The sequence below is a fragment of the Rhea pennata genome, chromosome 5, assembly GCF_028389875.1.
Source record: "Rhea pennata isolate bPtePen1 chromosome 5, bPtePen1.pri, whole genome shotgun sequence".
NCBI lineage: Eukaryota > Metazoa > Chordata > Aves > Rheiformes > Rheidae > Rhea > Rhea pennata.
This window is the reverse complement of record NC_084667.1, coordinates 68,374,269-68,398,975: the sequence shown is the minus strand read 5'-3', so window position 1 is coordinate 68,398,975 and position 24,707 is coordinate 68,374,269. Positions and strand designations below refer to the sequence as shown.

General features: G+C 45.7%; 1 protein-coding gene across 2 annotated transcripts in view; it reads right to left on the bottom strand.

Annotated features, from left to right (window-relative positions):
• The window catches only part of MDGA2 (MAM domain containing glycosylphosphatidylinositol anchor 2), a 349,837-nt gene that overhangs the window by 64,859 nt on the left and 260,271 nt on the right, over positions 1–24,707 (bottom strand). For both annotated transcript variants that reach the window (XR_009958631.1, XM_062577836.1), the window contains exon 9: positions 2,886–3,155. Coding sequence is in view for 1 of the 2 variants with exons in the window: in XM_062577836.1 (XP_062433820.1) it covers positions 2,886–3,155 (270 nt within the window). In the remaining variant the exon portion in view is untranslated. The remainder of the gene's footprint in view (positions 1–2,885; positions 3,156–24,707) is intronic.

Below are 24,707 nucleotides of genomic sequence, written 5' to 3'. Positions count from 1 at the left end.
ACCGCCGCCAGACCCGGCGGGAACGGCGCACGGGGGGGGGGACGCGTCCGCAAACCAGCGAGCGCTCTTCGTCCCGCGCCGCCCGCCCCGCCGCGCGGCAGGGCTTCCGGGCCACGGCGCCACGCATTTTCTCGGCATTTTCTGCATTTCAGGCACTTTTTTCCCTATTTTCTTCCGGGCTTGGCAGGGTTTTAGTGAGACACTGCTTGAAATGTGCTTTCTGTCAGTCTTTGGCTATGACGAGCACTGTCAACCACTGAATAAAAATACACAGATCTAGAAGCTGTGATGAACTACATTCGCTTTCCCACAATTTTGTTCATATGTTCTTACTTATTTTTAAGACGCTAGCAGGTTAAATTTGCTTCAGATTGGTACACCTGATATAAATCATTCCGCCTTTCCACATGTGATTTATTTTGCTTATGTCTTCCCAAATTTGGCTCATAAGTGCAATAAAAACAGATCTTGCAAATCCTAGGACCAGTATAAATCTTTTCATACCGGCTGCTTTTCATTTTATTCTAAAAAGCTTTCTCTTAGCATACGAACGTTTCTCTGCAGACCTTGCAACGTAAGCAATGCAGCACTCAGCTACTACATGAAAACCTGGAAACAAAACGGAGTGAAAGTGGACTGCTACGGTTTCTATTGCTCCAGCCAAAGGAAACGCACTCAACTCACTGCCTGATTCCTGCTGCGGATTTTTTTTTAATCCGTGTGCGTGTGGCTTGGTGTAAGAAGTGACCTGTTCTTTGCATTCACATTCCTGGTGAATTGAAAGTCTCCTTTCTACCATGCCGTAATTTTTTTCAGTTTGCCAGTGCTTTAACGTCATCTGTCCTGATGAAGCTCGGGAACAGAACCCTCCCTTTGGCGGTTCTGTGCTGAGGGCAGCTTCAGCTGCACGTGTCAGAGCACATATTTACGAAATACGAGAACATTGGCCTTAACCTTAAAGGACTACGGCACATCCTGACGTCATAACCAAAAATATTACTTTCAGTGTCTTTATGCAACCGTACATAATGGTAGAGAGTAAAAACGAGCACGGCACACAGAGAGATGAGAGACAGAGTATATCGTAAAACCATTTTAGCACTAATTTTCAGTTATGTGCCTTGCTTTGGCATGGTGATAAATCACAGAAACCCACTCAGATTGTCCCAATCTTGGCAAAATAATTGCCTTAGAATAGCTTTCCACAGTCTTGGGTCCAAAGAGTGATGAACAGTAAATTGAACTGCATTTACTCATTTGAGGAAAAAGTCTTTTTCTCCTGTTTCCTTCAAAGCCACATTTCGGATTAAACTCCAAAGAGTTTGAGAAGTTGGTGCCTATGAAAATATCTGCGCTTAGATCAGAATAATAAGTCATCCCAAGGCTCAATTACGTCTCAAAGGGACTAGCGCCACTACGTATTGGGGCACGCACCTTCAGCCACGCTCGCGGCGCACTGCTGTCCCGGACGCAGCCCACCGAGACGCCCATCAACATACTTTACAGGAGAAAAAAAAGGACCCACATTCAGGCACACCAAGTTTTGTTGAAAAATGCTAAGGAGATGAGTCAAAATATTTTGTTTGTTACACCTTAGGTCCAAAAATGTTTTTGACAAAGCCAAGGCAGGCACCCACCTGGCTTTCTGGCCTGGTGGGTCAGGGAGCCCGAGCGGTTCAGGACCCTGCTCCAAGACAGCTGCCTGCGGAGGCTCTGCCCTGACATCAAGGACCTGCAAGCTGCAGGATCACTCATAGAAGTGCTTAATAGTCTCATCCAACGGGCTTGAAGTGCAAAATCTCTGCAGCTGATCAATTAATCAATGTCCTCGCTGCCGGTAGCAGTGAAGCCAATAATAATGCCCATTTTCCAAGACAAAGGCAGGGCCCAGGGAGCTGCCAGCTTGCCAGGAACCTCAAAAGCAAAATAACGTTTAGATCTGATTGTAGCCAGGGCTCAGCAAGTAAAGAAGCTGTAAATAAAAACCCAATTGACCTGGGAAATCTTTCCTTTTAGACAGCTGTCTTTTACCTATTTCCATACACTTCAGACACCTGCCTTGGGCAGAGCTCGATCGCTGGAGCTGCCCAGGGAGGCTTTCCTCCCCCCGCCGACACTAAGCCGAGGCTGGACAGCAGCCCAGAGGAAGGCTCTGCTCCTCAGCCGGCACGGTCGGCCGCGCCGCGCAGCCCGGGCAGCACCTTACCGCCACACGGCTACTGGATCTTCCAGTCGTGGTAACTAATGTCCAACAGAAAAAGAATCAAAATTTGAGTCTCTAAAAGCCCAGTTTAACATTCAGATCCAAGAGGGGGTATTGAAGATAGAAGACACGCCGTGAGGCATGTCTGAACGCAGGACATTGATTACGCCACACGGGCAGACCACGGCCGGGCTGGTATACCCTCCCCGAGTCTGGAGCTTGAGTATTAGGATCACAAATTCCCCTGCTTTTTAAGAAAAGCAGCAAATGTCAGCCCCCCTTTACCCATGGGCTGCTGGCGATGCTTGATGTTGCAGTTCGAACTGCCCCAGTCTCCAGCTTGCAGGACTTTCGAGAAGAGGAAATTCAAGCCTCCCTGCAAACTTCAGACAGCTCCAGCCTGCTACCTGACGGCTCCCCCCGGCCGCCCCCGAAAGCACAGCGACAGAGCCCGCAGCCGAGCGACGTTTGCGTTTGGTCTATAAAAATCTGTATCTTTGAGTCACTGAATCAAGAGTAATCGACTTTGTCACCAACCTTGCTGCGACCCAAACCAGGCGGGTCTCTTTTGAAGGGCACGGCTCTTGGGCAAGGAGCTGCTCGCAGCAGCGGCAGAATTAGCAAACGCCGAGCGAAGCCAGAGCCCGCGCGCTCCGCCGGGCCCCCGAGCCCCCGAGCCTACCTGTCACCAGGAAGCTGCACCGGCCGGCCCCCGCTTCGTTGATGATGTTGCAGTTGTAAACGCCGTAGCTGTCCCGGGAGAGGCTGCTCACGGTGTACTCCGTCGAATCCTGCACGTCGAACTGGCCCATCCGCAGCAACCTGCTGCCCAGGCGCCACTCGTAGGTCAGCACCCGGGTGGGATACGCTCTCAGGACCCGGCAGCTCATGGTGACGCTTCGGCCTTGGCCCTGCCTGATCTCCAGGAAGGTCGGCTCCACGGCCGGGGGGTCTGCGGGGAGCAGAAAAGGCGAGCGTCAGCTTTGCAACCACGTCCCCCAGGCTCTGTGACCACCGTCACCCACCGCAACGCAACCCCGCAACGATACGTGTCCAACGCTGGTACCCGTCGCGAGGCGACAGCAGTATCGCGTTCGGCCTGCCGGCGCTTTCGGTCGAGGACCTGAGGGGAGGCAAACCCTTGCTGCCCGCTGAGCAAAACACAACATGAATTAAACACATCCCACATACAGTGTATGCAAAACCCTAGCTTCACCCTTTTGGTAGCTTAATCATTGCAAAAGAGCAGGGTAACTGGGCAAAGAGACGCCGGCACCCAGCTCTATTCAGCATCGCTATTTAAATTAGATAACACGAAGAAGAAATGTGGAGATGCTTGCAACTTGATGTACAACGGTGACAAGACGTTCTGGCGCTTTAAAAAACTCATCTCTTTTTAAGACCACCAGAAAGAAGAAATTCTGCAAGCCTCCTATGCCAGGAGGAGATGTGAAATCTTTGCATCCATATTAAAAGGGCTGTTCTGCAGGCATAAAATATAAAAATATAAAATCCCCAAGGAGCAATCTTTACAGAGCCCACGTTGTGCTTCTTTGAACGGGAACTCTCTCTTGCCATTATCCACCCAAGAGCATCTTGTCCTTAGGTTCCCACTGATCGGTACCTCCACCGGTGATACCAACAGCCTTTGCACCCGTGGTATTTAATCGCCTACATAACGGAAGCCGGATACAGCCTGACGCAGCCTCCCTCACCTCCCGTAAATTAGGCACCACGCTTGCGCCGGTACCGCTGCTAGTCATCTCTTCCTTAGAGAAGGCACACAGCTAAAGACAAAACGCTTGAAATTCAGGTAAACTGACATTTTAAACGACGCTTCTTGGAGCTCGCAACAGTCAGCTGCCGTACTGCAGCTTATAGCAATCCCGACCATCGTTTACTTTGCACCACGATCCAAGCCGCGCTGGAAGTCCCGGGGGAGGCTCCCCGGGACGGGGCAGGGAGGTGCCGGAGAGGCGGACGGGGCGGCGACGGGATCCTGGGCAGAGCCCGGCCGCCGCAGCCCGGCCCCTGCCCTCCGCGGAGCGAAGGGCGCGTGCCTCGTACCAGCCCCAGGCCGGGTCCGCAGCCGGCGCGCTGGCTTCGGGACAGCGGCAAATAGCCGCAAATAAACGACCGGACATCCCAAACCCTCAGCACAGCAAACCTCCTTTCTGTTGATAATATCCCCCAATTTTGCGCTATCAGAAGATTTCACCGGAGCGTGACCATGCTTTGTGCCACGGTACTGAATAAAAAATACAAAATAAGATCAATGCTTCCGAAATTCCTCCGGTCTCTCCCTTCAGCCTGATCTCTTCCCTTTCAGCACAACCCAACAGGGTCTTCATCTGTTCTCACTGCAAAATTTCTCCACCTTATCCAGCTTCACTAATAGTTTCCCAAGGCAGCATCTTGCAGGCAATTTTTGGTTTAAAGATACGAGCTTTCCTAGGCAAAGAAATTGTGCCAGATCTCAGCTTTCTCGAAAGGCAGAGCTATTTAGGCAGCCAAGCCTGCCCTGCCTTTCACAGGCGCTTGCCACGTTTTCCTCCACCCACCGTCCTACGATTAGTCCTTCTTTCAGAATCTCTTCTGAAGCATGACATATTACTGACGTCAGAGCAATTTACTCATCAAATTTGCTCATATTTGCTATTTTCCAGTCATTTCTCCTCCACGAGAATTAAGCTTCCCAGGTTTTCTTTTCACTCCAGTGGTAATAACATTCCTTTCCATACCTAAATTTAATTCATGTTTATTGCCTTTACTCCTCACAGTCAACACTATTATATTTCTTTTTAAAACTGAGAACAATTTTTGTCAATTTTTGAGCAGGCCCAGATTAGCATTTTGTCCTACCATTTTGGAAACCTATTTCATGTTTCCAAACTGGTCTCCATTTTGCAGTGAGGTTATCTTCTTTGGTTTGTCCTGCTGTTTCCATCGATACACCACACCGAGCCTTGGGAGAAGGAGCGAACACTAATTCTCTGCTCGCCTCTCCATGTCAGCTATGTTTTTAAAGGCCTTTATGATACTGGCGCTCTCTGCTCTCCAGGGCTAAAAGTTGAAGTTCATTCTCTGTACAAAAGCTTCATTTTGTTTTCCTCTGGCTTATTTATTTATAAGAGAATTTAGCATTATTAACATCTTTTAAATGACTATTGCCCCTGCCTTTAAGATCAAAATAGTTTTTAAAACACACAGTCTCCATTTGCGCATGAACAGATGATACCCAGCGTCAGAAAAGGAAAATTAAGGTTGGTTGCTCATTTATCGATTATACTTCTAGACATAAGAACTTTAATAGAAAAGGAAAGGAATGATAAAAACTATGATATACAGCAGTAGCCAGAGCTAACAGTCTATTTTTACATTTTATGTTTTTACCAGATAGTGACTCAGAGCTACAGAAGGTGGTGGCATCTCAGGCACCTTCTGAAAGCAGTGCTGCTCAGCAGCAGACCTGCTCTGTAGCTGTTACGCACTTCTATGCTCTTGATTCATTTGCATTAGCTCTTCCCGAAGGCTTTAGCAATTTGATTTAATTTACTTTGCTGTAGTTATTCCTATCTTTCATAATTCCAGTATTCGTTCTTGAAAAATATATGGAAAGGCCGCAAAGGGAGTACACTTCATTCGCTTAAACAATTATGTTTGGAAAGCAAGCAGTCTGAAGTTAAATTGGCCTTTATATTAATGTTTAATGAATTTTTTAGCCTAAGTACCTTCCTGTCTTAAGGATTATAAAATGGAAAATGAAGGCTCCCTAGCCATCCAGAAAAATGACAGCAAGTATGTTTGTTGGCTTTAAACCAGACAGCCACTTTTCGTGGTGTGGATCATATCAGGGTCTTTATGGAAAGATTTGTTAAGGAAAAAACATACTATGCAGTGCATTTACCTGCACTATTTGGCTTGGAGAAGAGACTTCACCTGCTATTTGGTTTCTCCAATTTATTTTCTAGCCTAAGCAAATTAATTTGTTTCTCCCAATTCTAGAAACAGAAACAAAGTAACAAAAACTGATGCTCCTCTGGGTTTCTGTCCTATCGGTGGCCACTTTTTTGTTTGATTCACCTAGGAGCAATGTTGCTCTAGCAGCAGTGCAGGTCAGCGGTCGAGAAGGAGTAACCTTAATACCGGACAAACATTCTGGGGCAGAATTTCCACTATAGGAAAAAAAAGACGAGCAAGTAAGAAGCGAGTCAGGTATCACCATCCTACGGCAGTCCAGGGACCGACGCGTGCAGAGGAAGCCGGCCCGCTCCTCGCCCTCGCCTAGCAGCACCAGCGCCCGCCTGGCAGGGCTCGTTGGGGAGAGGCACACTAGGAAGCGCTGCAGAAAAATACTGCAATACCGTGTAAATCAGGAATCAAAACCACACTTCATCAGCGGCAAAGGAAAAGACAAAAACCAAGTCACTAATGAAGTCCAATCTAACGGAGCCTAATCAAGCGGCTCCATTGCAGACGGAGATCGTGGAGCTACTGCGGGTATTTCTTTGAAAATAGCTGAGCGTTCATTAGCGGTCAGAACAGCCCGTGAGGTCAGCAGCGGCAGGAAGGAGCAGACCCAGCCAAGTCATCACGCAGCAGGTTTCAGGCGAACGACGGGAACTACTTCTTTAGACAAAGCGCCGCAGCCGTTCGGGCAACTCGCCGCCGTTACTTCCCCGGCGGTTTAAGGCACGAACGGACTCAGACCCGGCCAGGGACGCCGGGTCCCCGAGCGGCTGCTAGAGCGGGCGGTGGGAGCGCAGCCTCCAGCAGATCCCTGGCTGCTGAAACGCGCGGGGGAAGAGGGCACGGCCGAGCCGCGCCGCGGGACGCGGTACGACGCCGGCAAAGCCTCGCGCGGCTCCTGCCCGCCCGCCCGCCCGCCGCGGTCCTCGCTCCCGCGTCGCTCCGTCCTAAATAGACATCCTAAACCTCACATGCTTATCCCCCCTTCCAGCCACGGTCCTGGAGGAGGCATCTGACTGGTGGTCCTCCGACACAACTCAGTTGCCAATACAAGAGATGTGATTTCCCAACTTGCAAGCAGATACTTGGATGGAAAGTAAGGCTGTTGCAGCACTTCATGCTAACGGGGAGATAGAGGCTTCATAGCCATACACAGAGCGAGGGGTTATAGCCCCACAACATGCCTGGGGGTTGAGGGACCAGGGACAGACAGGGTGGAAAAACCAAAGGAAGGCAGAGCTCTGCCTTTGGGTCTCAGCACAGGTGGGAGCTAAGAGCATGGATCACCATTAGGGGTAACTGATGCAGGAACATGTTGGCAGACGACCTCAGTCATCCCATTTAGCTCTGGGAAAAGGTGATGTCTTCTCCTGGACGCACTGGGAAAGAAGCCAGCTGGCGTGACACTGTTTGTTTCTTTATTCCCGGCACGCAGGAGTTTGCACTTCACCCGATCCGCAGGAATGAGACTGACTCTAACGTCTAAACCAGGGACAACATGCGTTGGACTTCATTCTAGACAGATTCTGAAGTTTTCCAGCTAATCTAAACTTCAGGCCTACAATGGTCAAGTTTCAAGATAGATAGATTTTGCGTTAGGTGGATTTCAGCGCAAATGTTTTTCTGCATTGGCTCCAACAGTGTGTGGTTTGCAGAAGGACCTAAGGGTCATGGGAGCCCAGTTACTATTCTCAAGCATTTGATAAATTTGAATTTCTGGAATCAAACTGCATCTTCTCATTGCAGACATTTGCTGGGATCTTCCTGGCTGATGACGCTGTCTTGTTCTGGATCTTTGACAAGACAATAAATTTTCTGAAAATGTCAAACAAACAGCAAGTATCATGAAGCAGCTCTGAGTTTTACAAGATTCAATATTTGTGATGAAATGCATGAAACTTTTACAAGAGAAAAATATTCAAATGAACAAACAAGGAAAAAAACTTAGAGTTAAAAAGCCTCAAAAAAGGAGTTAAGCTGCAACATTAATCTACCCACGTATCTCCGAATCATTATTTGCTTTATTTGACTACCTCTAGCTAGAATGTGACTGTTGAATAATGATGAGTTTCTTTAAAAAGCCATGAAGCTGGTATAACCCATGATGGTTCAGAACCATCTGCTCTGCTGATGATGCTTGGTGTGCTGCAGCACAGCCATCAGCACCGCGGCATGGCCAAGGGACGTCTTGGGCAGCGCCGGCTTCTGCACACAGGTGTGGTTACATCACAGAAGGAAGTGACTTCTTACGGCAAGTCAGCTCAAAATTCAAATAAAAATCCGCTTTATAACACCTGTGCTGCAGATCTCCCAGCATAGCAAGGAGCCCATGCCACTCATAGTCCCATGGCAGACAGCGAGGACCATGTCCAGAGAAGCTGGCCCCCAATCAGACCCCACCCTGCAGCTCACACGCTTCCCGGAGATGCAGCTGGTGATATGAGAAGTGGAAGGGAAAACTCTGCACTTACTTTAAAGCATTTCTAAGCTGGGAATTTATTGCACACACAAAATCTGCCAACTTTGCAGGTAGGTCTAAGTTGTGTTTAGTTTTGCTAGCCATGCACTTGGTCTCAAAGTGTTTTATGGATCCATAAAAGATACTGCAATCCCACAACAACGCTGCGATGTAAAACAAAGCCAGTATGCCACAGTATCGTGTAATCATCGCGCTGCGTATGGCTCCAAGTCATACGAGCCGACAGTGCTTGGATCTGCTACCCACTGGCAGCTAGAGGTCATAAATCAGGCCATGCATTTTAGAAGTGGATGCACGGGTTAGGAAAAAAAAATGTACTGAAGATATGTCAAACCCCAGGAACCTTATTTTAAATTCTGCTATGGTGGAAAGGTTCTCAAACACATCTCATCTTATTCTCCCTGGAGCAGGCTTCCAACAGTTACCAAAGGTCTGACCTACTTGGAGATCACCTCAAAATAAAATCTAAAAGCAATCCAACCAAAACTGACCTCCTATTGCATTCCACTGCAGTCTCATCCCATCTTATTCCTCCAGACTGGCCCTACCCAAGCTGCTATTGATAAAATCCTCCCCTTCTCTGCTGCTAAAACCATATTGTTCCTCCCATTCAAAGCTCTTCACAGGCTTCCTGGATGTTTCATCAGCGAATACAAGCACCTTCGTTGCGGAGAAACCCGAGAGTCAATGCAACTTCAAATAAAATGGCAACATGACTACCTGATTAGACATGGGAATTGCTATTATTATTTTAGAACCAGACTCCCTGTCTCTCTCCATTTCCTGCACTTTCTTCTATTTATTTTCCCTGGTCTGTGAGAAACCCCTGGCACCAATCTTGTGCTCAGACTTGCAGCAAATGTCTGGCACCAGTGAGAAAAGCCCGACCACTGGAATAAGCAAGCCTGATACATGAAACATAAATGTTCATCACATCATTTTTGGTCAAATTATCCAAGGGAAAAGAAAAAATGTGAGGCAGGAGGGAAGAAAAAGGGAGTATTATGTCCCTCCACAGGCCAGAAAGTCCCCTGAGTTTCCTTCCCAGGCCAGTTCCTCACAACATTTCAGAAGTCTGAATAGGACCCAAATCCTTGCAGAAAAATCCTATAAAGTGATATAAATGTGTGGTTTTCATTTCATTTTTTAATGTTTTTTTTCAACTTCTGAACATAACATAATGTAATAGCTCTCTTCCAGAATTATTTAAGATAAAAACTGAAAAGCAAATAAATCAAAGGCACACAAATATAAAACAACTAAAGGAAATAGCAGGTAATGTTTACTAAAATGTATTGGCTTAAATCCTCCTAATTTCTGCATGCATTTCTAAGAGAGAAGGTAAAATATCATTCAAGTAGTCCACGCAAAAACATTAATTCTATACTGAACAGAGACCGTTAATTCACAGATAATATTTGCTTCCTCAACAGTCACCTGGAAAATAACAACAAATATTTCACTGTTAAATATTATGGTGCTTCCAGGAATTACTGCTTTAATTAAAAAATCCCAGTCTTTAATTGCAATGAAGGATTTCCACCTCGACTAAAGAAAACTTTAACACATGCGGACATGATTTAGATTTCATGCTGTAAAGTGGAGAGTAAAGTGCACTACTATAAAACAACACACACATGACACCCGCTATCTCCCTAGCAGCACTCAGCAAGGGGGCGGCAGAATGCCGTAAGCACGGGGTGAGATTCCTCCTAGTCCCGGCGCGGCTAGCAAGGCGGCCCGAGGATGCCAGACACCTGCCCTGGCCAGGGACGAGCAAGAACTCCCGGTTTATCCCACGGCCTTTCAACGGGTGGCTCTTGCAGGTGTGACAACTTGTAGGAACTGGAAACACTGGCATGTAGAATTTGGTTTCTGCTGTACCAAACTTCCACCACGCGCCTATCTCTGCCTCTGGACTAGAGAGCTAAGCTTTTTCCTGCCGTGATCCAGATACGTACCCCACATCCTCCGACTTTCTTGAAGAGACTAATACCAGTTCCCTTGAAACGTTTAACATCAGAATAATTTTTACGACTACCCAGCTAAACAAGCACTTAATAATTTGCAGGATTGGGCCCTAGAATATTACATGCAGAGAGGAGGAATGCTCTGAGACAGCCCTTCCCCAAAACCATCCATTTGAAAAGCAAGCACTGAGAAATAATACGAATCAGTGAAGTTAGGGCACGCACCACAAATATGCATGGTGCAAAACCAACATCTTAACACAAAGCAGGCATGCCATGTGCACTACCCCACAGTCCTTTTGCTGTGCCCCCGCTCCTGCATGCTGGGTTCAGCAAAGAAACACAGCAATTTAGGATTCTCTCTCGCAAAAGGCAGGCTTTAAAGCTGCCGCCATCAATACACACCTTGAATCAATCTTTTTAGTAAATTATTTTTCTGGTCACCATCTGGTCCTTCAATAAAAAAGAAGCAGTGTCAATATATTCGCCTTCCTTTAGGCCAGAGAATCACAGTGTATTTTGGTTATTAAAAGACTGCCTGCTCCCTGCTTTCATACTTGTAGTTAAGGTTCTTCAGAAACATCAGATGCTTCACGAGAAATCTCAAGACACAAAACAGTGAGGAGGAAGTCACCCTCTTCAGGCCATCTCCTGACAATTTACGTCTTTCATGAAAGAAGAAAGATCTTCTGGTACTTCTAGCAATGCTCTGCTAGCTTCTAACCATGCTCTTCCCTCAGAGCCTGCAGTCACCGGAAATACTTTTTCCAGTATTTAATTAAAACTATGAAGATTCTTGACTGCTACATGCACAGCATGACCAGCATCCGTAGCAAAGACAGCCTAGCCAAACACATTCCCTTTAGTAGTGACAAATTTAAGGGAATTTCTGCTTCAGTTAGTTCATGCTCTTTCCTCTCCGAGCGAAGGAATGCCTCTCAGACGGCAAACCAGTTAGGGCTTCTTTATCTGCCCCATTACAAAGGCAAATGCCAGTGAATCCATGCAAGTAAAAGCTGTTCTCTCAACAGCAGAGACTGCCTTTAGTAGATAGAGCTTGTAGTGCAATGCAGGAAACACCAGCAGGCTCTCCAAAAATCCCCAATATGACACAACTTCGAGGACAGCCTGGACAGACATCCTTACTGTGCGACTATCTATATTTCATTGCCTCCCTCTCCCTGTAACCCTCTCATTTTACGTTTAGTTCTCCTCTTTGTGACACAAATCCTCTTTCCGCCCTGTCTCTGTGCAGCACGTGGATGTGTGGTGCTGGTCAGTGCTCAGAGGTCCTCTGCGCAGTCACTGGCAGGGTAGGCTGGGCGGCCGGGAGTCCCCCGTGGGCTCCCCTGCTTCCCGTTCCCTCTTGCACATCCCCCCACTTTTGCTTTGCAATCTTGCCAGACTGCTACGTGCCAAGTGAGACCTTGACGTGGCAGGACCGGATACGCCGCAGGTCTGAAACCAAGGGGGACGCTCAGGGCAGCAAGCAGCAACCAGCTGCAGCCCTGACCTACGGTGCACGGTTATTTTGGACACCTACAGTGGGGAAACATCTAAGGAAACTCCTGAAAAAGTGACGGGGTTGGACTTTGAGGCCAACACAGTCTCAAGGGTGTGATGCAGGACATCATCCCAAGCAAGGAACAGTGCAGCACTGAGTTATACATATTTGGCTCCATGATTAAATACTTCCTATAGCACAGAGCAGAGAAGTAATACTACATCTATTATCTCTGTATTTCTTGCCATCTGAACACACAGGCAACTATGGCTCTGTTTCACCCTTGAGTTCCTCCTTACCACTGTGGGCCAAAAAAGAAATAGCAAAAGAATAGGCCATGGATTAGGAAAAATAATTCCTGCACTTTGGATAAGTCCCTAAAATAGAAAATTGCCTGTGACATTCACCTGAATTTTTCTGCACTCAGATACTGCAAGGATGATTTAGGTTCACTGAAGTTAAGATAATGGTCAAAGCCTCCAGATTTTAGTGCCCTACATGAGCCACTGAATTATTTGATGGTGCACAGTGGAATAGTGTTTAGAACAAGATTTTCCAACTGAAATTTTATGCAGATGGTGATAAGTTTTTTTTTTCCCAGCCTTAACAATGTATGAATATAAATTCTTCCCATTGGAAGTATCATCACTTTTTAGAACTATTATTCTCACAGGAACTACATGTGAACATTGCTTTTGCTCAGATAAAGCCAGCAGCCCTACAGTGCTTTACACCAGTTGAGGGAAAGCACCAAGAATCTGTAATTTGGATTTACATTTACTAAAAATACTGTGCAGCATTCAAGTAAGATCTTAGCACATTTCAACAACTACAATTTGGAAAGTGCCTTGTGCTTGGCTTTGGATAAAAATAAATGAAAGAAGATCTGAAAGGCCAAGTAAGACAAGTAAATAGCATCAATTTTGTATTTTTGCAACTTTAAACAAAAGTTAGGTTCTAGCTTTGTCCTTCAAGCACTGGCACACAAAGTTCAAGACTAAAGCAGCGAACCATTCACACCAGCATGTACTTTATAATGAAATCTTACAGAGCAATTTACTAGTAATTTATGTCATGTACCAGCCAGAATCAACCACTTATGTTTAATTTCCAATAAATTAGAATTGCCCAGAGTAGTAATTCTACCTGTGAAGTGATTCCTTTTAATGTAGTACATGTATGTAGACACGGAGACGTGGTCTCTGGAATCCGACTCGCCCCGAAACCCAAGCCGCAGCCGTAGGGTTTTTATTTGCGCTTTGGCTAATAGATCCTCTCCAGCGAATGACGATATGCAAATTTTTATCATTGTGAAGATACATCACAGGAATTAAAATGCAATGCCCGCATGAAAATTAAATGGGGTTTAAAAATAGCTGCGATGGGCTCTTTCTAACGACTTCCATGACAGACGTAGGCATGATTAATGCCGACGCAATAAAGCCTTGGCTGAACTTAATCACCAGCCCATCAGTTAACACCGACAAAGAGGAAATGAAGGATACAGAGGCGCCTACACCCAGAGCCGCCAGACGGGAGCGCGGGTGGACGACGCTGAGGCTCAGCGCAGGCAGACCTGATGGGTCGCACAACGCCGGCCCCAGCCCACCTTCACGACGGCTGGGGAGACCGGCTGAGCCGCATGCCGCAAGGCTCGTCCCTCGTGAGCCGCCGGCCATCCTGTTTGCTAACAAATCCTGGAGGAAGCAGCCCTGAATTTCTCACTTTTTTTGTTTGTGAACAGCTGAAATATTTACAGGCATGAGACATGCTGGGAGCCCTTGAGACTCCCCCGGTACCTGAGAGACCTGCACTGTCTGGATGTGTCCCAAGACTCGTGGAGTCTGAGAACAGACGGGACAAGCGCAACTAGCCAACGTGACCCTATGCTTAAGCCAGGCCCCAGAATTCGGCTTCAGCATCTCACATCAGGCCCATAGCTTGACTTTGGGCAGTAAGATGCAGACTTTTTAAGGAAGATATCCCAGCTTAATTTAAATATTTCCAACAACAAACAAGACTCTGCAACTACAGTTAAAACATGTGAGTGATTCAAGTAGTAATTTCATAACTAGGTCGTCTTCCTCTACATGCTTTCAGAAACTGCACACTCAAAATGTTACCTACAGAGTACAACCAACTCATACACTGAAACGCTTCTGGACTAAATTCAGTAGAATGAGCTTTCCAGGTCTCCCACTGCAAGGCTGTTTTTCCAGACCGTGAACAAACATGCGGATTTCCTGTAGGACGTACACCTTAATGCTGTGTAACGCTGTAGTTAAAACCCTTACATGGCACCACTCAGCTGCTACAAGTACTACAAGGACTGAGAAGTGCTGTAACTGGGGAAGCATTACACAGGGTGATCACAGTTAGTTAGTGGGTATTACTACTGGAGCCTGAATGGTTTAACCAATGACCAGGAAGGACATGTGGACCTCATACTGCTAGAAAGGACATGTGACACCAGGATTAAATGAACGCTAAACAGCAAAGCAGACTACCAGTCACAGCTGACTCTGGGTTAACTGGCAAGCTGGGCTTGTTCAACCAAACTACAAGCTTCTGCACAAAAAAAAAAAAAAAAAAAAACCTGCAAAATTCTCCCCCAGGTGCTGGCTGGGAGGGTAACACAGGGCTGCATGAGAGCCAGCAAGGGCCAAGGCCACGTTGCTGCCAGCCAAAGGTCTGGGAGCAGCATGGGAGCGACATTGGGAAAAGCCAGTGTTAGGAGGGCAGTGGAGCACGGAGATGGGGCTGTGCAGTCCCCCCACTTGGAGGATTTCATGATGACTGGAAAAGGTATTGCTGACCTGGTCCAGCATCAGTGGCAGAACTGCTTTCCAATGAACGTTTCCATATCCTACAAAAAACCGAGTGAAACGAGGGAAACAGCGTAACGCACAAATAGTTCCCCAGGAGCACCCGCCATGGCAGGGAGGTGGTGAGCACATCTCTGCAGCCACGCGAGCCCCAGCACTGCGCCCGGCCAGGGACGAGCCGCGGAGACTGGGAAAGAACAGGGACATCATCTGACGGCTGGAGGAAAGGGCTCGCCAGAGACAGGGAGTTGGTTAAGTTCTCAAAGCAAAGATGAAAAGGGGACTCGAGTACCCTCGGCATACACACGTGCATGCTGTGCAAACGCTACAAGGGCACGAGAACACAGCGGAATGAAAGGCGGAATGGGAAAAAGAGGTGAGATGTGCTACATAGGCAAATTCCAGATAGAAGTAAGATGCAGATTTTAACATTAAGACGACTATTAAAAAAAAAAAAAAAAGAAATGAATGTGCACTAATGAAACGAAGTCATGAATTCGCTGTTTCTTGTTATCATCACATCGAGTTATTGACGGAAGCCATTGATATAAATAGTCCGTGACATACAGGTCAGCAGCGTACAGGAACTCTGACTACATGATTTAACTGTTCATTTAAGCACTGTGGTTCATCCTCCAGACTGTTCCCAAAGCTCTTTGCAATTCTCCAGCTTGAGGCGTGGGAACCAGTGCTTGATGGAGTGATCCAGCAACAGCCTCAGTAATGCCTGAGCCTAAAGAAACGCTGCTGCCTCCAAGTGCAATGCAGCTTGGATGTCTCAGGATGGCCTCAACCACCTTGGCCATTAGCATCAACCAAAGCTGCTGATCGCTATGTTACCTGCTGTGACACCATGCCAGGGCTGCCCCCCAAACGCATCTCCTGGGCATGAGAGACACGCTGCAAAGGGCCAAAGAAACCCAATGCGTACCAGCGACGAACCTCAGAGACCTGGCAGGGAGAGGAGATGGAGGATGGACAAGTTGAGTAAAGAGCAGAAACCATCCATAACCACCCGTGGGAAGATTTCTGCACAGTGTTTTGCAATAAAAAGTGTTTTTTACTGGGACAGGGGAGGAATAGATGTTCTGGGGAGAGCAGAAAATGTAGAAGTATGAACATAAAACAAGTGCATGAACTTAAAACATTTTATTACTGCTGCTCTGGATAGTGTTTGCAGTAACCTTTATTTGGTTTGAACAGGTATCAGATTTCTTGCCTATGTATTTTATTTCTCTAGTGAAAAAGGTCACTTTAGAACTAAATGTTTTTTTTTTTTTTTTTTTTTTTTTTTTTTTTTTGTTGATCTGTAGCAAAGAGTTACCAATAAAAAATCAAATGTATTTATTTCTGTGTCAAAGCAGGGTCTGTCCTTGGGAGCCTTTGGGCCATTTTGAGTGTGAATGCTGCAGCATTAAGCCATATTATGCTGACACCTTTGGGCCAGCCTAGACTTTCATCTCCTTTAGTGGCTGCAACATATAACAGACATCAGAGACTACATCTGCTCTGAAGTTAACTGAACCAGACCTATTTCTCAAGCAGCCAAGGTCAATGCTTTTAAATTGAGAGGCAAAGATTTAAACTCCGGTGACAGCTCAGCCTGGGACACTGTTAGAGCTACTGAAAATGAGAGGGGATGGATGGTCCCTGAGCTGGCAGGCAAATTGTCTTGCAGTTACAAAGCCTGAACTTCTGGCAAGTTAGAAAAAAAAGATAAGAAAATAACTAGGCAAGAAATTACAAGAGAGTAGCTCAGAGACCCACCTGCAGGAACAGCCGCAAAGCGAGAATTTATTAGAGAAGAGTCTTATTAGAGAGAGCCTGTTCACAGCCAAGAGCACCATTTCTTAAAGGGAATAAGCTTACTCCAATGTGCCCTTGCACTGCTCTTCAAGGCCAGAGAAAAGATGCTCCTCAGGAGTGAGAGCAGAAAAAGATGCCCTCTGTCAAGGCAGGATGATCATTTTCTGAGGTTTTATTCTGTTTGAAAGAGTTGAGCTATGTTCGGTAAGTCTGAAATGGTGATACCTTTAGTATCACCCTTTAGGTCACCTTTAGATACCTACAGCTCAGCACACGGGAGGGAAACTTGAATCTGCTCCTGCAGGAATTACACTGCTGGGCACTGAAGATGCACAACCACAGTGGAACACCTTAGGAACGAGGCAAAGGAAGTACTTTCCCGCTCTAGTTTACAAACACTGTGAAAACTCTCCAAAAGCCGCCCTAGACTCCCTCTGTCTCTCACCTGAAATAGCCCAGTTCCTGTCCCCTCTTCCCACATCAGACGTGCTTTGTACCTGTGACTTTCAGAGTTAGCTATTTGTACCTGGGTTATTTAAAATAGACGAAAACAACCACCTCAGGCTCATCTACGTTTTATCACACCAATGTGTTATGAAAGGTAGGTCAACAAACAAGAGAAGACAACGCATGCCAAGCAGCGAGTGGGACACGAGTACATCATTCATGCCACCACATTTCCTCAGGAAATACTCACATGTATCTTGATTCGACTGTTCCAGGACACGTTCCCCTCTGGTTGCCCCTGCTCCTCCTCATACGCTCAGAGTGGGTTGTGCTGATGCTCTCCATCTCTCCCCTTTGTGCTACTTCACTTTACATAAAATAATAAAATAGTCTGTGCTACAGAAACACACTCTGTAGCTTGGCATTTAGGGTAGCTGCCCAAGATCTACAGTTTCTGGCTTTCGGTCACTATAGTCAAACACCTTCAGAAGAAGAGATAGAAAAGTCTTCATGCAGAGTAGCCACAAAGCAGTCTTTGCTGTCCCGATGACAGGCCTGTGGCTAAGCTAACCGTGAAAGAGCAGACTTGTGCCTCCCAGTTTCCCCAGAAAAGCAGCTTCGGTGGTCCTGAGCCTCCACATCCCGCCCCGAGCGCCCTGTCCTACACCGCTCAGGTCCAGCAGCTCTGCACTTCTGCAACCTCCCTGCTAATTCATTCTTATGGTCAGGGCATTGGCTGAAAGGGAGGAAATCATCACCTCGAGATTTCACTGCCCTTCAACTCCTGAAAGCAATTTATTAATGTAAGCGTGTTTTCTTTAGGACAAAGAAAACTTTGGGCTGCCGCTCAGCTACCTTTCCAACAATATGTGTTAAAAGCTTCTGTAAGGCAGAGATAGCACCTAATTAATGGGCCTGCCCAGAAAACAACAGCTCCATTTCCAGAAAAAATGCTTGTAGTTTGAGGTTCCTCTTTGTCCTATATATCAGAATGAAAAAAGATGGGAAAAGGTGGTCTTTTAACATTTTTAAGATTATAATGTTTTCAATACTTATGGGTACAAGCAAATAAAACAACTTCTACCCCTTTATCTATGAGGGTCTTTCAACATCCACGTGTTGATTTAGAGTTAAATCTAGGCAACCATTCCTGAAAATTTTGGTTTAGAAGACCTTGTTCGCTTGTTTCCACCCTCTATAATTAAGGTTTGAATAGCTCTTTAGCTCAAAGGGATCCTATCAGAAGTCTCATTTTAGAAGAGGCTTTGGAAGAGGCTACAGCAGGATTGCAAAAGCCCAGGTTCATCAGGTTGTTGGATTTAGATACCAAAGGAGAAGCAGTTGTTCTAGCTTGTATAAACACTTATTGATTACACCACTCGGGAAAGGTGCCCAGCGACGAGGATGTTTGCACAGGATTAAATCCTCCCTCCAAACTGAGGAAAGCATGGACCTTAAAATTAGTCTTTGACATTTCAGGTAAGTGTCACAGAATTGGTAAGGGAACTCTGGAGATCACCTAGTCCAACCCTCAAACGAGTGGCCCATGCAGGGATCAAATCCACAACCTTGGCATTATGAGCACCACGCTCTAACCAAGTGTCCTAATTATTAGCCCATGGTATGGAGTGGGTATTTCTAGGGCAGAATGGGGCAGGAGGAAGAAAAGCAAAACCAAACCAAACTCAAACCCGGAGAAATCAGACTCTAAAGCTTTTGCGACACTTTAATCCACTGATAGGCTTTGCTTGACAAGCCAGCTCTCTGGAAATGGCCTATTAGATCATCTAATGAGCTGGGGGCTATGACAGCTCTGCTTGTGAGCTTGAACATATCATAATTCAATTTAAAAACAAAACAGAACATGTATTGGAGAAAATGTATTTGCTGCCCTCTCTAATGAAATGTGAGGCTCCCTGAAAATAAAGCAAAGCAGATGCAATCACAACACTCGCTGGATAGTGCGAAGACCTGCAGCACCCATTACTGGGGAAAACAAGCGAGTTCTGCAGGGAATATGCAACAGGAGGGCCCAGGGCAGAACCGCCGGACTGGGGTCATTTTGCTGACACACGTGCATATACTGGAAGAGACAAACACTGGAAAGATCAGCAATGCAACCGCAACAAAAATCCCCCAAACTGATTCCTTCCATTAATTCCCCTAAGGGAAATCCTACCTGCAGCAAACAGCTTATTTCCTTGTTGCAATTGCTTTAACACCAGCTGAGGAAAAGCATCCAGAACAGAATTATTCAAAGGGGACAGAGCTATTTCAAAAGAAGCAGCACTGGCAGAGAACCCAGAAAATCAAACTGGTGACAGAAATGTGATATAACAGCTCCAGTGAAGAAAAGCTGCTGTGATTTGGGATGGCACACAAAGGAAACTGCCTCCCCCGGGGGGAGCGAAGCCTCTCCCGAGCCACCTCGAGCCCTCCAGAACCATCTGCCTTGTTTTTATTGACAGGAACCTAACTTTTTCAAGCTAAAAGGAGACACAGCACTTTTCATGAGTAGAAACAACAGCGAAACTACAGCGAAACAGTGAACACACAAGCTCCCGCCAGTGCAACAAGCCACGCCGCATAGTCATGCAGAGTTTCCGGCAGCAATCCCGGCTCCGAAATCACGGCCGGGAGGGATGCTGCAGGAGTCACTTGCTTTTAAAGAGCATTAACCTACCCTAGGCAACTAGCTATTCAGCAAAATGAAGCATCCAATGAAAGGTCTTAATTTTACAACATTTTTTAACCTTTAGAAATCTTACCTTACTTTTTACATTATTTCTCACAGCCTTAAAGGAAGCAAAAGCCCCCAAAAGTTTATGGTTGCCAAAGCTGGGCAACATCACCCCAAAACCATGCAACTAACGTAACAGGTATGAGAAGGGCTCAGGCCTCTCCCTACCCAATGGAGACACCAGGGAAAGCTCTGCATGCGCCGCGGAGCTAAAAACCGCAGCCCCGGGGCAGCAAAGCAAGCGCCGATGGCAGAGCCGAGAGAAAGCGTTACTGTCTCCTAAAAAGAAATAACCACACCAAATCAGGGGGTCTTAAACGTGGCAGAGGGCAAATGACCCTGCACTTTAATGGCCAGCATTAAAACAGCCAGTTGCTCTGCGATCAAAGTGCCGTGAGATCTGCAACAACACAGCAGCACGAGAACCTGCTTTTCAGGCTTCATTCTTATTTTCCTAGAGTTGATCACTCTGAATAACTTAATCCCTACTGGGAAGACTGCTAATAAGACATCGCCTGTGAAGTGAAATAGGCTCTATTTGTGAAACACGGACCTGGATTTGTATTCAGATTCAATTTGCAATAAATAAATACATGCATAAATAAATAAATGCATGCATAAAGAATATAGCCTCTGTTTCTGAGGCTGTTATGGGCCTCAGATTTATCTTCTGTGTCCAGCAATTTTATGCAGAAAGGAATAAATCTTGACATTTAACTGTTATCTTCCTCCTCTAGGATTCCATAAAATTTTTATGTTATTTCTTCCAAGTCTGTTTTTCCCCAATGTTTTACATCTAATTGCCTTTTTGTTTTCAGTAAATCTATATATTGCTATTCTCTTTCTTCCAGCTGTTTCTTCTACTCTTCTAGTTCATCTATGCTCTCAATGAATTTTATCAAGCTCTGCTTTATCTCCAAAATTGAATTTCAAGGTTATTGAAGAAATATGTTTTTTTCTACTTTCATTTCCTTTCCAAACTCTGCCAGGGCTTGGGCTGTATGTGTTTGGGAGCTCTGCATAGTTAGCACTTGGGTTGCTTGGGTTTATTCCACCTCATTGCTATGAAAAATCTCACAGCATATCCTGCCAGAGTGCCCTGGGTTTCCTTTCCTCTTTCCACTACTCTGCTCAGCAAAGCTTGTCTCTCTCTTCCACTGGAGATGCATCAGTCAGATGGCAAGGACATTACGTAGATACCATCCTTCGTGATTTGCAACTAGCGGGGAAAACAAATCACAGTGCTCTCTGCTGAGCATGCCCACTCCAGTCTACACCACTGCACCCGGCTGACACGCACTGCCTCATTTTGAAAGATTACGTACTGCAGGATTTCAGTGAGTTTGAAAGTATAGCAGATGTTAATTAATGGAATCATTATGTGTGCCTTAGGATACCTTTCTAGAAAAAATCTGGCCAAAAGTCACCTTTCTTGATCATAAGATAAGAATGGGCTTTTATCAAAGATCTTTATCTTATTGAAATAATACGAATAAGCTCTACTAATAAATCAAGATGTATTAGGTTTGCCCACAGTATTTGATTCCCCTGCACTGGGAACTGAAGTGTAGCGGGTTCCTGAGAAGAGGCCAGCATTTTATGCCTACCAGAAGTGTTGCACAACTGCCAAACCGGGAAGGAACCAGGTCTCTCGTATTTTTTATCATTTCTGTAGAAAGCTCCCTGGGCTCTTGTGGTGTTCCAGCTCATCACCAGCAGTCCTTGCTGACTGCAACAACTTGTCTTACTTACCCATGTGTTTCACAATCTTCTCCTCTAAAGCAGATGCTGCACATAGGAACGCAAGGAAGCACATCCTGGGTGACCGAGTCTTCTGCCCAGTCACTGTAAAATCAGGCTGATAAATCTCACTGATGTCATCATTAAAACCTCCCTCTAATTGTAAACCTACATGCATTTATGGCCAACTAGTATCTACATATTCTTGTACCAACATCAGCCATTAGAGCTTGAAGTCACCGTTTTCCCCCGTCGTTGAGCCCACAGGGCACATTCGGAGTGCAGTTGCCTCTCTTGGTCTTTCTACGGGAAGACGAAACAAGACAACTTATTTCAGTCTCCTCCTGAAACATCAAGGCATCCTTTGCATGCAGCGTTTTGACTCCAGCCATCAGGAGCAGGCACGCAACGTCACAGGCAACGTAACTGTCTCCAAGACTGCTTTTTGAGCAATTCTCTCTTCCAAGTAATACTCCTGTTTTAAACATACGGTGCTGCCTGGCTCCAAGCTAGTGCCTTTATTCACTTGCCACTTCTCTATTAGATGCATCTGAACTCATTTTTCTAACCAAGTATATAAAACACAGTGTTTCAGAGTTAATACAAATAGATAAACCACATCTCCTTTGCCTCAAAATGCAGTTATTTTATCCAGGTGAAATAAGCAACTTTTCTTGCACGATCTATCCTTCGCAAAGCTATGCTGCAGTTCACCCTCCTTTTCCTTCAACTTCTTCTCTTAAGTTGTATTTTCTGGTGGAAGTTTTGCTCTCTTCAGGGCAGACTTGCAGGCCTGTTGCTGCTTGGATCCTATTTGTTTTACTTCATCCACAGTACAGGACTACCTGTGCAATTCTCAACTGCTGACACCAACACTAGTTAGAAAGCTTTGCTGCAGGACCTGATATCGCATGAATCAGTTCTTGCATAAATGTGCACATGCCAGCACCCTCACCGAAGCAAAATTAACCCCCAAAAGCAGAACTTAATGAATTTTATCCTGGTAATTTCTGCTTTCACATCCTTACTGTCCATATTCATCTTCTTTTCCTTCCTGAGACAGCCTCACCCAATACTGAAGATGTTTCTGAGTACTGAGTTCCTGCTGGCCATACCCAGGTTACTCTGATCTCTGCCTCAGCCTCACTGCCCAACTGTGGCTTGCTGAGCTGCTGGATGCAGAGCTGAGAAGATTTTGTCTCCCCTGTTTTATTAGTTTCTGCAAGGTCCAGCTCCACGAAGGACCTTGGACTCTCTCTTTAGCCAGCACTTCCGAACCTCTGACATAACTTACGTTGCAGAACCTCCCCTATAAACTGCTTCCATGAACCAAGTATCCTTCCAAAGTGGCTGCTCACTGATTTTCATTGGGAATCCCTCCCTACCCTGCTTGAAGTCCCATCACAGAATTGGCAGCTAGCCAACCAAAGAAACTTCATGACTGAAATTCTCAGGAATTTCAGTTTGCACAATTATCTGAGACTACACAACGGAGACCTGGCAGCCCAGCACCACTAGCATGTGCTCAGTGCATTTGCATTACAACACAAGAGCCACGCTCCTTGACACCTTGCAGGATTTTGACCCAAAAACAAACCACTCACTGAGCCCATCATTCTATGGGTAGCAGAACTAATGGTCCTGCTTCTCTTGCCCTTTCTTTTCCTTTTTTCTATGTGGGTTCTCTGATACCTAATATAGCTTCTTTGCCATTTCTGCAATGGGAAAAACAGATAAAATCTCTGTGTCAAATATAGCTATTTTAAATAAAGTATACAGTTTCTCTCTATCACTAGCAAATAGTTAGTTAAAAATTGCCCACCAGAATTAGAAAGGCTTTATATGGTGAGGAACACAAGGACAACAATACCATCCAGACACAGAGCAGTTCCACACTTTTTTTTTTTTTTTTTTTTTTGATGAGTAAAAAGAAATCAGACTGCCCAGGCACTGGTCTAATTATAAATGAATTAGTAAAAGCGCTTCTTCAAGGTGCGAACTGAGAGAAGTAGTCAGGCATTTTCCTCTCCCTATTGATATTAATGACATCCGACTTGGAGAAATTCTAATTTAGCTGCAATCAATGGGAAAATACTATCTTTGGAAAGACATGCACTCTCAAAGCACATGATACTTCTACAGATCAGTCCAGAGCAGGATGAAGGGTCAGGTGAGTGCATAAAGCAGCCACTGGCCCCCGAAGACCATCCACCCTGAGCACTCAGCCCTCATGGCAAGGAGAAGCCAGTCCTCTCCTGTCGGTGCAGGACACCTCGCTCTGGGAAATACTGAACTACAGCCTCTCTGCGCACACCCGGAGCTGCAAACACAACCAGCCAGGAACATGGCATGACACCAGGGGTGCGCACGTGGCCACTGCCAGATGGGATAAAGAAGCTGCTACCTTTCATACACGTGCTATAAGAACACACAAGTGTCAGCACACAGACCAAGCCTTATGAGGTGGCCAGAAACAACTCATATTTTTAGTGATACGCAATCAGCAAGCGCATATTGTCGAATTTCAGTTTGACGGGAACTGATTACATATCAGACATGGATAATTTTTTTTTCTGAGAAATCTTCTTGATTTGAAAAGAAAATAAAAAAGGCCCTTAGAGTAGCCATAAGATGCTAATTTCCTCCTTTAGAAAAAGGAAAAAAAACATACAACTATCAAAATTTCTTTTCAAGGAGGCATTACAAAGGACTGGTCCCAGACTAAGTAAAATCCCAAGGGCCACAACATTATGAGATGTGTCACAGCAACCATTCTGCATAATTTGTCTAAAAAGAGATAAGCCACTAATTACCAATTTTCAGAAACAAAGCTGTCTGAGCTTATAGAAACGGGCAGGATTAGTGAGATATGCTGGATATCTCACAGATTTGTTCTGTTTGACTGTCTATGATGGCATGAATGACATAACCCAGTGAAAAGGTTTCTTATTCTTTTCTCTATTTCATTTAATAAGAATGTTTCTTTTCTCAGCTGTCTTTGCAGTGTCAGGATGTCAGCATGTT